This window comes from Gekko japonicus, unplaced genomic scaffold, assembly GCF_001447785.1.
Source record: "Gekko japonicus isolate JY-2015 unplaced genomic scaffold, Gekko_japonicus_V1.1 scaffold953, whole genome shotgun sequence".
Lineage (NCBI taxonomy): Eukaryota > Metazoa > Chordata > Lepidosauria > Squamata > Gekkonidae > Gekko > Gekko japonicus.
Window position 1 is genome coordinate 29287 of NW_015161979.1, and position 13054 is coordinate 42340.

General features: G+C 49.8%; 1 protein-coding gene across 1 annotated transcript in view; it reads right to left on the reverse strand.

The window, feature by feature from the left end:
• Positions 1-7422: 7422 nt before the first annotated feature.
• ELL (elongation factor RNA polymerase II) overlaps positions 7423-13054 on the reverse strand; it is a 44911-nt gene continuing 39279 nt past the window's right edge. The window contains exons 11-12 of the mRNA XM_015429755.1: positions 11859-11903; positions 7423-7799 (exon numbers count right to left, since the gene is read on the reverse strand). Coding sequence (XP_015285241.1) covers positions 7683-7799; positions 11859-11903 — 162 coding nt within the window. The 3' untranslated portion in view covers positions 7423-7682. The remainder of the gene's footprint in view (positions 7800-11858; positions 11904-13054) is intronic.

The window sequence follows — 13054 nt, forward strand, 5'->3', positions numbered from 1 at the left end:
CCAGTGATCCATGCGACGGTCACCTCGAGGCTAGACCATCGTAACGCTCTCTACATGGGGCTACCTTTGTCGCAAATCCGGAAGCTGTAGCTGTTGATGGGCCTTCCTAGGAGGGCACACATCCAGCCTGTGCTGAAGGCGCTGCACTGGCTGCCGATAGCATACCGGATTCGCTTCAAAGTGCTGGTTCTTACCTTTAAAGCCCTAGATGGCCAATTTCCGACATACCTACGGGACTGCCTTTCCCCATATGTTCCCCAATGAGCACTACGGTCCGGGACTAAACATCTCCTGGTGGTTCCAGGTCCCAAGGAGGCCAGATTAGCGGCGACTAGGGCTAGGGCTGTTTTGGTGGCGGCTCCTATCTGGTGGAATGAGCTCCCAGAGGAGATCCGGGCCCTGCGGGACTTTGCACAGTTCCGCAGGGCCTGTAAGACAGAGCTCTTCCACCAGGCGTTTGAGTAGGAGCCGCCACGACTGTTACCATCTGTCTACGACTATTACTATCTGTCCTAGCCCTTTATTACCAACTCGCCGTGAGCACTAAAATGGTGGTACTGTGTGGAGTTTGGTCACTAAGGATACCATCCTGATGATGTCATCTGTTCCCTTGTTAGATATTATGGCGAGCACTTAAGTTGTATTTAATGTTTTTAAATGCAGTTTTAATGTTTTATGTATTGGGCATTGGCCCCATCTGTACGCCGCCCTGAGCCCGTTCGCGGGGAAGGCAGGTTATAAATTTAAATAAATAAAAATTTTAAATCATGACCCCCCAGCTGTTTTTTCCTTCAACTAAAAAGCCCCTGAGCCCTGGAGGAAAGGCCCACCAGCCGCTTGGTCATTTGCACGGCCCCCTCCTCATAGGGCTGGCAGATGTAGGGGGAGCAGGGGAGGCCTGTGGGGCCATAATTCGAGCCAGAGCCTTGCAGACAGACAGCGAGTCAGGCCCCAATCCCTTGCCCTTTGGCTGCCGACCCCTGTGAAAAAATGTAAGCGTCTGCTGCCCAGTTCTTCCCCTTCTCCATTCAGCCAAGACCTCTTCCCTGCCTGGAGCCACAATTCTGTCACATGGGGTCCCAGATACCGCCACACCCTGGACAACCCCCCACCCACAAGTGAGGCCTTCCCTAGATAGGACTGCAACTAACACGGGGGGCGCTTTCAAACAATGCTCCAGTGAACTCTCCCTACTTCTCAGCGACTCAGTGGTGATAGGGGCCCCATGAAGAACAGGGGGAAAGCCATGGCTCAGTGGCAGAGCCTCTGCTTGGCGTGCAGAAGGTCAATCCCTGGCGGCATCTCCTGTTAGAATGACAAGGCAGTAGGTCCTCCACCTGAGACCCTGGAGAGCTGCTGCCAGGCTGAGTGGGCAATACTGACCTTTGTGGGCTGATGGTCTGACATCTGAGAAGAGACCCTATGCCCTGGCTTTACCATCTCTAGCCCGCCTCGCTAGGTAAATAAGTAGATCAACGGAGCATTTGGGAACATCATTATAACTGACACCCGTGGAGTATGGTCCAATCTGAAATTTCTGCTCATGCACTTTATTTGGAAACTGTACCAGCACTTTAGGATAGTGGATTTATGGATTTTAAGTGTACTTTTATGTATTTGTGTAAGCCGCCCTGAGCCTGCCTTGGCAGGGAGGGTGGGGTATAAATCGAATAAAATAAAATAAATAATGTTGATAAGCAAATTTTCCTCAAAAAGACCTTGCCCGGTAAGGAGGAGCTGCCAGGGAGCAATGTGTATATTCCAGAGTAGGGGACCACTTCCCATGGGGATTAAGAGAAGAGAAGCGATGAGAAGTTAGCCTGGCCCCTACGAACTTTTGGAACAAGCCTCCATACCTCCACTGCAAGAGGAAAAGCTTGGAAGGCCTCCATGGCAGTTTGGGCTACTCGGAAGGCAGAAGGGTTTGAAAGGAAATGGCCAGGAGGTTCCACAAAGGTGGCACACCTGCTGATTCCTACATGGCCCGGGTACTTCTTTTTGGTTCAGAAACTCAGATGAGGCAGGGGTTATCTACAGTCCAAAGGGGGGGCCCCACGCCCCTCGTTCTGGGTGCACAGGCTGAATGCAAAAAGGACCTCCATGGGACATTAAATGTTTAACTGGCCTTTTACACAGCCGATGAGTTGGCTGCAGAGATGCTGGGAAGGAAAGGTGAGTGCCTGTAAATCAGGGAAGACTACCTTAAGGAGTCCCTTCCACTCCCCACAATCGGCACCTTGTGAGGCAGGTGGGACCGAGAGGGTTCTGAGAGAACTAGGACTGGCCCAAAGTCGCCCCAGCAGGCTTCAGGTGGAGTAGTAGTGGGGCACGCATCAAAGCTGGCTCTCTAGACTAGAGCCTGCCGCTCTTAACCACAGCACCACACTGGATCTCATGGAGACTCATCCCAGTAAACATGCGCACATCCTGTGTGCATGAAACGGGGAGGCTAGGCCAGATGGGACCTGTGGTGGTGGTGGAGGAGAAACCACACACTTCATTCATCGTTCACCTTGCTCACCACACACACTGGCCTTGTGGGAAATGTTAAGAATGGTAGAAAGGCTTTTCAGGACAGGCACCTGTTGGAACAGATCAGCACACTTGGGCTGAGTGTGTGACTTGGGGCTCCTGAGGGAACAAGGCCATCGGATTGCGTCAGTCAGATGCCAGTGGGAAAGCGCTCTGTGGCGCGGACAGTGGCAGCTCAAGGCAGATTCCTCCGACCGACACATATCTCCGCTTGGCCCAGTGTCCCAAGTGGAATGTTCTGGAAAAGCCTTGGCCTGGGCCAAGTGGGGGGCCACTTCCCACCCCGGCCTGGTTCAAAAGGAGCGGCAGCCAAGCAGCCGCCTCAGCCAGCTGCCCGCCTGGGTGTTTGCATTCCGTGCACAGTTCAAGTTGGCACAGTGGCTTCTCCTGGGGCAGGAGGCTGAGACAATGGGCGAAGCGGGAGTCACTGCCTGAACCAGATGGAAAGTTCCAGCTTGGCTAACCCAGTCTGGTCTGCGGCCTCTCCAGCCAACGGTGTTCTCGTGCCAGTTGAAATGCTCAAGGGACGTGAGAGCCGTGCACCCTTTGGGCCAGACAGAGCTCGACCCACCTCAGGAATGGCCATCACGTCTCCATCACAGTTGTAAACACTTCTTTCAACCACTCTCTGAATGACTGAGAGTTTGGAACTCCTTGAAAGGGTTGCTGAAGAACTGCCTGAAGTTGGGAAACAGAGTATATACAGAGACATAAAGAGGAATCAGACTGATGGGAACAGCCAGCATCCATTAGACAGAGATAGACTGCTCCTGCCCACAGAGCTCTCGAGGTTAACCGCCTACAATATTTTTACTTGATTACATAACCCCACCTTTTTCACTAGGACTCAAGGTGGACTACAAACATAGGGAGCAACAAGCAGTGTAAGAAACCATAAAAATGCAATAGAACCAGGATGACAGAATTGGAAAACAATGCAACCCCCCCCCAAAAAAAATTAAGCTATGACATACTCTAACCCAGAAAGTATACCCATTTCCCATAAGAAAGGGCCAGTTCATGACTTCCAGCATCTCATTCACCAGCAGTCACCCTGATAAGACCAAGAAATCCCCAAGCAGGGTATGAAGGCTGCAGCGACCCCCCTGGCAGGACTTAGCTCTCAGACTACAGAGACTGCCTCTGATGCTGGAAGTTCTAGTCATCAAGACATACAACAGAAGCAACTAGATGAGCCTTTCTAACCTTCCTTTCAAGCCATCCGTCTGAGCAAGGTTTGTGCAAGTGTATCAAGCGACCTATTGCAGTTTGACACAAAAGACGCACAATTCCGGATCTGCATCCATTGACTCAAGGGGTGGGGTAAGGCATGCCCTCTGGCCCCGAAAAATCAGCCCCTGGCCTTTCCCACATCTGTTGGTGATTATGAGGGCCAAAGGCGGTGATTTTTTTTTTAATTCACTCTCTCCAGAAGCTGAATTTTGCATTCCGAACTTCCACAGAATTGTGGCATCAATGCGTCCCATCTTGGAGAGCAACGCCAAACCTCAAAATCCAGCCCAGATGCAATGCCCACCTGGGCAGCCATTTTAACTCATGAAACGAAAGCAGCGTCGCATCTTGCCTCTGCCACCGACAAGGAGACCTTCAGCAGGCGGTTCTTCCCCAAGCTGGAGACTCCCACCGTGCCAGATAGGGAACACCCCCTCTCTGCACCTGCCGTTCTCTTGCCCCTCTCTGTTCCTTCATGGAAAATGCTCCTCGCAGCTCTCTCTGATTTCCCTTCCTCCCCATTTTTGTATTCTTATAAATGTTAAGAGGCACAAACATCAGAGACTTCCATGCCAAGGGCCACGCACATCTTAGTGCTCCCCCTTCTAAAATATTTATACAACAAACTTTGAAACAGAGATTTGGGAGGAACCCAGTTCAGAACTTCCCTCTATCGTCGCCTATCTAGACCAGGTGTCCCCCAACCCTTTTGCACCTGTGGGAATTCCGACACAGCGTGGTAGGCGCAGCCACAAAATGGCTGCCACAGCTGAGCTTCGGCCATACAGTGAAGATCTCTCGTGCAGTGGTGGCAGCTGCTGCCAAAGTAACATTTAAAAAAATTCACACAGCCCATCAGAAGCCTTGCTAACCCCGCCCACTTTCTAAAAGCCCTTGGCGGGTGCCAGGAAAATTGTCAGCAGGCACCATGGCGCCCTGGGGCACCAGGTTGGGAACTCTAGACAGTTCAAGCACTCGGATCGCAGTATGGGGGGGAACAACACTGGCCTGACCTGGCAGGGTTGCTGCATGGACTGCAAGGAATGCACGAATCAAAGTGCGGCATGTGTGCCAAGCAGCGCAGTGAAAAACGTCTGCATACAAAGTTTAGTACGTCCAGTACAATGAACTTTATTATACATTGCAAAAAAAAAAATCAGCATTCAATGTGGATCCCCCCCCCCAAAGTGTGTACAAAAAGAGATACAGATGTGAGTTTTTAAAGAAGAAAAAAATTAGGAAAGCTGATAATAATTTATGCCGTTCGTAAATGCTAACATTTTGGCAGACTGAAAAGCTTTCCCCCCCAAAAAAAAACCCCCCTGTTTTTGTAAACAAAACTCCATGGCTCAAGGAATATTTTTTTATGTCTTTCAATTAGAAAAGTAACACACTTTATAAATAAGTTAGACGATATTCAATCAACTTATGAACAGGCTTCTTCAAACTCCCCTTCCGAAGGAAAGCACGAGTTTTTGCCTCTGTGCTGCAAATTGCTGAAAAGGGAAAAAAAATAAAAATAAAAGGCTTAACCCCCCCCCAAAAAACAAAACAAAATAAAACTATGCTCCTTTAAACACATGAATGAAAACAGTAAAAGTCACAGTTTTCCCCCTCCTTTTTGGACAGCCACTTAAATATCTTTCTATTCCAAGTTCTAGAAAACTCCAGAATATATTTATTTTTTTTTATGTACACACAGGAAAAAAACACACGCACTTGTGTAATGTACACAATACATCTTTGTATCCAACTCTCATCTGCAAAAATATATATAGCAGGTTAAATTGTATAAAGTATTGTGATCCATCTCTTTAATAATTTCCCTCCAAAAATATTCAGATACGCCACCCCCACCCCCCAGGCAACTTTACTAAGTATTACGGTATGGTGGAGGCGGTCTCCTCTTCTTGTCCAGGCACCTCACCATCCCCCCATTTATTTTTGCTGCTGGTCTCCGAGAAGAACTTTGCTGGGTATTTTTTTTACAGGATTACCTTGGTCGTTGGTTTGTAGCAAATAAAAGAAAGAAACTCCTGCAGTGGTGCAGAGACATCCTGCTAAAAGCTGCCCTTCCCTACAGATAAAATAGCTGCGCCTCCAAAGTGACACGGCCCAAGAGTCTGAGAGGAAGAGGACAAAACCATTCATTCACAGATGCAGATTTGCTCACAGATTAAAATGGGGGGAGGCGCCTTTCCCAGAACATTCTTGGGCCCATGGCCACCTTCTGGTCCTTGGCTGCCTTGACTGCACCCACCCAGAACACGAAAGACGTCCACCTCCCTGGCAACTTTGAAAAAACCCACTCACCACCTCCGGGGGTGGCCTTGAAGTGGCACAGACTTTGAGGGGGTGGATTTACACCCTGCAAATGCCTGCCCTTCTCTTCCCCACAATTACAAAAAAGAGAGGCTGCCCCAATCTCCAGTTGACTGCTTCGGCACTCACCCACAGCAGCAGATAGGTGGGGGAAGCCACCCCCCCCCTGCAAGCACCAGTATTTTCACATTTGAAAACCATCTGCTGCCCCCCCCCCGCTCTCAGCCCATCTTCCCTGACCCTCCAGCCCACCCTACCCTGCGGCCTCATCTGCTTCAGAGACAGCAAGGAGAGCCGTGGCAAACACCAACCTTTCCAAACCGTGGACTGGAGCCTGGCCGGGGGGGGGGGGGAGGTGCCCATCAGGGGGGCCAGCACAAGAAACTGGCCAGAAGCAAGAGCCACCCAACGGCTACCCAGTGTGCAGGAAAGGCTGCCGCCGTTATTCATGACTGGAATAAAGCCACAAGCCCTCGCAGAAAAGCCAGAAGGGCTTGACCCTGCCCAGGTGGAGACTTGTCTGGTTTGGGTGGGCAACTGAGATGGGAGTGGTTTTCCATGGTTGTTCAGGCATCCCCCCCACCTCCCCCGGGTGCATTCTTTGATCTTCTGCAGTTTCTTTGGGAGATTTACCAAAAGGATAAAAACACACCACCACCACCACCACCCCCAATCCACCTACTGACACCTTCCCTGTTTCTTACACACGTTCCGTTTCAAAGGTAATGAATGGGAACACCTCCACATTTTTGGGGTGGGGGAAGGGAATTCTGGTTCACACATGGCAAGAGGGAGGGGCTCTTTGCCACAAGATGGGGCTTTCTGCAGAAACCGGGGAAGACCAGTTCCCGCGGTCATTAAAAGTGGATGCTGTGTACACAACAACACGAGCTGGAACTGAGCCCCCCCCCCCCCCCCCACACCAACAATTCCTTGTGCTGCAGGGAGACACACAAAGCCAGGCGATCCGGCCAAGTGCCACAGTACAAACCAGGGGCTCACCTGTGGACCCCCTTTGGTGGAACACAGAGCCAAATTACAACACAAGGTAAGAGCTCAGAGTTCAGCAAGCACTGAATGGACAACCGGCACAGACAGAGGCACTTCCTCACTTCCCGGGGGGGGGGAGTGGGTCACCCCCACAGCCTTTGCCTTTTGGGTGCGGTCAGTGGCACAGGATCTGCCCCAGAAACCTTTCAATTCCAGCCCGGAACCTAAACCTGTGAAGACATTCAAACTCCTGCCATACAGAGATCCTTCCCCCTCCTGAGTCACTGGCTGGCATTCAGAAACAAGCAACCTTGCCTTCCTTTGATGTTGGTGTTAATATCGGGGGGGGGGGAGAGAGAAAGACAGAGAGAGGAGAGAGAGAGAGAGAGAATATATGAGACTGTCCCCAGGCCGCGGAGACTTCTGGCAGGCCGGTTCCTCTAGCAGAAGAACAGGAATCGTGGCGGTGGATCCTGACCTCCTCAGGCTCTGAAAGCCCGGCAGTCACTGTCAGCACAGCAAGGATCTCAGTTCTTTCCTCTCCCCCCTTTTGGAAACGGTTCACAGGATCGTGTCCACTGGGCGCTTCTCCCTCAGCCCCCACATCAGTGCCAAGACTGGAACTGCTGTTGGTCGTACTCGGCTATCAGTCTTTTGATGTGGGCTAGTTTGTTGTGAAGATATTCGCAGCGGTTCTTCTCCTGGCTGTAATTGGGGTTCGTCTGCAAGGAGAGATTGGTTTTGTTTTTTTTAAAAGTGACAAAAGGGACTGCGGCAGGCGAGGAGAGCTGGAGGAGCGGGTTGCTCAAAGCATCGAGAGAAACAAATACTTCTTTAAATATATCCAGAGCAGGAAACCAGCCAGAGACGCGGCCGGGTCTTTGGAGGGCTAAGGGATAAAAAGGATGGCTAAAGGAAGATGGGGGAATGGCAAGAGAGGCACAATGAATTCTTTGCATCCATGTTCACTGTGGGAAGCATGGGTCGCGTACCCAGGAGGTCAGAGCAACTCTTCTCAGAGAGGGAGTCAGAAGACCCGAGACAAGCTGAGGTGATGAGAGATGAAGTTCTAGACCTACTGGGGAGATTTTAAGAACAGTGAAGTCTCTGGGTTGTGAGAGCATAGACCCGAGAGTTCTTGGTGGAGGGTGGGGTGGGTGGAAAGTGCCATCAAGTTGCAGCTGACTTACGGCAACCCCTCAGGGGGCTTTCAAGGCAAGAGGTTGAGAGGTGCCTCTGCACAGAAACCCTGGGCTTCCTTGGTAGTCTCCCATCCGACCCTGCTTAGCTTCTGAGACCTGACAAGATTGGGCTCGCCTGGGCCGTCCAGGTCAGGGGACTCTTAGGGAACTCAAACTTGAGACGATCTACGAACCTTTTGCCAACCTCAGTAGACGGAAAGACAGTTTCAGTGCTTCAGGAAAAGCCCGCAATTGGCATGCTTCAGTACAGTTCGGGACGGGTTCCAGCTTTGAGAATACTGTATCTTTGGCGCCAGGCCTCTAGTTGAGGCGGCCGACACCCGACCAGACCCTCACGCACGCTCTCCCGTTCTATTTACCGCACTATGCACAGAGATGCTCATAAATGAACTGGTGGGAATTTGTCCACTTGCAAAATCCAGCACGTCTGAGTGCCCGTCCAGCGGGTTCAAGTCTCTGAAAGTATTTAAATGGGATTATCGCCATCTGCTGATTTATATGTATAGAGCCGAATTTCAATTTTTACTGTACTGTGTTTTGATCTTTTACATTGTTATCTTTACATGCTGTGAGCCACCTTGAGCCCGCTTGCGGGGAAGGGCGGGATATAAACCCAATCAATCACTCAAATCAGGCTCTGATGAAGAACTGACGTAAACGAGATCAGACCGAGGCTTCCTGTCAGCACAGCACAGCTCACCGGAACGCTGGTCTCACTGAAGCATTAAAACGGCTTGTTCAATGAGTAGCTACAACCGCCTATGACCCTGTCTTCTACTGTGAAATTGGTTTCTTTTTAATTTCCTGTTATAGACATCTGTATTGATTCAGAATTCTATGGTATGCTTTGCTGTAATCATTTTTGTGCAATTTTTCTATAATCTGATAGTGATTTATATATGTTTAATTTAACAAATAATACATACACTACTTTCAGTAAATCTTCATTATTTTATTGACTGTTCATTTACAATTGATAGTGGTAAAATTTTTGTACGCAGTGATTTTTTTCGTTTCTTTAGCCCCCAAGATCTGACAAGATTGGGTTAGCCTGGGCCGCTCAGGTCAGGCCATGAGCTCTTAGGGAACTCAAATTTGAGATTGATGATCTGCTAACCCATATACACCACTTGGCACTAAAATCAGCTGATGTATCAGTAGACTGGACAGTAGCAAACGTTACACCCATTTTTAGAAAGGGGTCTAGAGGGGAACCAGGAAATGACAGGCCCGTCAGCCTAATGTTTGTCCCAGGCAAATCAGCAGAAATGGTAATCAAAGATAGAATTCTTAGGCACTTAGAGGGACAAAGCCTGCTGAGGGGAAATGAGCATGGCTTCTGCAAAGGGAAGTCCTGCCTCGTCAACCTTTCGGAGTTCTTTAAGAAAGGGAACAAGCAGGTAGACAATGGTGACCTGGTAGACATTATATACTTGCACTTTCAAAAGGCTTTCAACAAGGTACCTCACCAAAGACCCCTGAGTAATCTTAGCAGTCAGAGGATAAAAATGGGCCCTCTTATGGATTAAAATTTGGTTACATGGCAGGAAACAAAAAGTAGGAGTAAAACAACAGTTCTCACAAAGAAGAGAAGTGAGCAGTGGGGCCCCACAAGGATCAGTACTGGGGGCAGTGTTGTTTAATGTGTTCATTAAATGAACTGGAATTAGGGATGAGCAGTGTAGTAGCCTAGTTTGCAGATGATACCAAATAACTCAGGATGGTGAAAACCAAGGTGGAAAGTGAAGAGTTCTTAGGAAGATCTCCACAAATTGTGTGAGTGGGCAGGTGGCAAATGAAGTTCAGCACAGACCAGTGTAAGCTGATGTGCAACGGAAAAGGCAAACTCCATGCTGGGGATTATTAGGAAAGATCAAAATAAAACAGCCAATACTGTAATGTCCCTGTAAAAATGAAGAGTGTGACCCCATTTGGAGCACTGTGCAAAGTTTATCTCAAAAAGGACATTGCAGAGCTGGGAAAAGCACAGAGGGCAACCAAGATGATTAAGGGACTGGAGAACCTTTCCTAGGAGGAAAGGCTGAAGAGTCTGTGGGACTTCTCAGTTTAGGAGAGAGACAACTAAGGGGGAACATGATGGAGGTTTATAAAATTACACATTGGGTAGATAGAGAGAACTTTTTCTCCCTTTCCCAAAATACTAGAACTTAGGGGCAGCCAATGAAGGTGATGGGCAGTAGATGTCAGATAGACAGAAGGAAGGACTTTTTTACTCAAGTGATTACAATGTAGTATTCACTGCCAGAGGATGTAGAGATGGCCACAGGCACAGACATCCTTAAAAGGAGATTAGACTGATTCATGGCTACTATGCTCCCTCTAAGCTGTGGAGTCTTGTGAGCAGAAATTCTACTTTGTGGGCTACTGGCATTAAAGTCGTGAGCGAGCGATTTGGCTGCTGCATAAATTAGTTTGCTCTGGAGCCATACTCCCTGAGCTAGAACAAAAATCTGTGAGCTGGAGGCTAAAGAACTGTGAGCTAGCTCACACTAATTCAGCTTAGAGGGAACACTGGTCATGGTTAGGAAACAGACCTTCCAGAGGCAGTCAGCCTCTGAATCCCAGAGCCAAGAGGCAACATCAGGAGAAGGCCTCAGCCTCTGTGCCCTGTTGTTGGATCTCCAGGGGAACCGTGTGAGACAGGAGGCTGGACTAGATGGACCCTCACTGGTCCGATCCAGTGGGGCTGTGTTGATGTTCCAATGTCCCCAGTGCCTATTACCGTAGATCCTTCCACATGGAGACGCCGGGGACCGAAACCGTTTGAGCCCGAACACTATTTATTTGATTACAAACGTTTTATGGCTGCTGTCCCACCCAACTTAGGGTCCCAAAGGCAGCAAACAATAAAAACGTCAAAACATTAAAGTACGGACGTATGGAGGAAAACAAAACGGGAGAAGAGTCAATGAGGAAGCGCCAAACAGAGAAGACTTCACCTGCTGGCCAAAGGCATGGATAGAGACAGATGAATCTCCCTGGGGGAGGGGGTTCCAAAATTTTGGCGCCACAACTGACCAGGCCCTTGCCACCTGACTAGCCTAAGAGTCGGCTGGGGGACTGAAGCACTGCCCTCCAAAGAGGACTGGAGTTCCTATGAGAGTCAACCATTCACTGAGCAAAAGCTCCGCCCCAGTCCTGAGGTGGCAAAGCCAATTGGATGAGCTGCTGAACATCAGAGAACATCCTAAACCACAAAGCCTTCAGAACGCCTGCAGGCTTCTGTGAGGGAAGCTGCCGAGTCTGGCCGGGATTGGACACCTCAGAGCGATCCTGGGAATTAGAGTAATGCTGTGGAGCAGGCTGAGGGCTGGAGGGCACCAGAGGGAGGGGAAGCTGGCTAAGGGAAGGGCGCGGAATAGAAACAGGAAGCCCAAAAGAGGGGACAGGGAGCAGAGAGGAATGGGCAGGCTTCTAGCATCTCAAGTATGGTTCAGGCAGAAGGAGAAGCGCCTCTCCCTGGCAGTCTCAGAGGGAAGGCGAGAGAGTCTTCTCGCTCTGCAAGCACATTCAAGTGGAGGCCTGTTGTGCTGCTACCGTGAAGGCCGGCCCACTCACCTTTTTGATTTTCCAGTACTCCTGCAAGATTTGATCGCGGATTATCTGCAAGGGGAATATGACATGTTCTGGGTCAGCTTGAGCTCTGATCATAAGGAAACTGCAGCCTGAAGCCAGCACACAAAGTCCCAGAGCTTTAAACAAGACTGTGTGTCTGTGTGTGTGTAGGGGGGAAATCAGAAGGATCCCAAACATCTCACACACCCCCTCACGCACCCCGGTCCTTGCAACTACAGTGCAGTGCAGATTTCTTCCATTTCTCAGTCTGAATGACATTTCGTATCTTGTACTCTTTATTTTTCTGGAAACTGCTCAGCATTGCTCAGATATGTGACTGCTAATTTTATAGGGCTTTGAGGCAGGCCTGAAATAACCACTCTCATCTATGAGGTGGTGGTGGTGCCATAGGAGGTGGCGGCGGCTACAAGCACGGACGGCTTCAAGAGGGAATTAGATAAGCATATGGAGCAGAGGTCCATCAGCGGCTATTAGCCACAAGGTCTAGACAGGAACTCTCAGTCTGGGGCAAGAGATGGTCTGTATTCTTGGTGCTGGGGGGGGGCAACAGTGGGAGGGCTTCTAGTGTCCTCCTGGCCCCGCTGCTGGACCTCCTGACGGCACGTGGTATTTTTGGCCACTGTGTGACAGAGTGTTGGACTGGATGGGCCATTGACCTAATCCAACATTGGCTTCTCTTAGGTTATAATTCTCCATAAAAAGGTAAAGGTAAAGGTTCCCTTGCTCGAAAGCCAGTCGAATCCGACTCTAGGGTTGCGGTGCTCATCTCCGTTTCAAAGCCGAAGAGCCAGTGCTGTCCGAAGACGTTTCCGTGGTCATGTGGCCGGCATGACTAAACACCAAGGCGCATGGAACGCTGTTACCTTCCCACCGAAGTGGTACCTATTTATCTACTTGCAATTTCTTGCTTTCGAACTGCTAGGTTGGCAGGAGCTGGAACTAGAGACGGGAGCTCACTCCGTCATGCGGCACACTCATGGGTCTCGAACTGCTGAACTACTGACCTTCCACAGCCTGCAGTTCAGCGTCTGAACCACTTGAGCCACCGCAGCTCCATAGCTCCATAGGTGGATGTTTTTGTTTATGCAGATACTGACACCCCACTTTTCTGCCCAATGGGGCCCCATAACTGCTTATAATGCCACTCTCCCCCCCCCCCAACACACACACACTTTGTC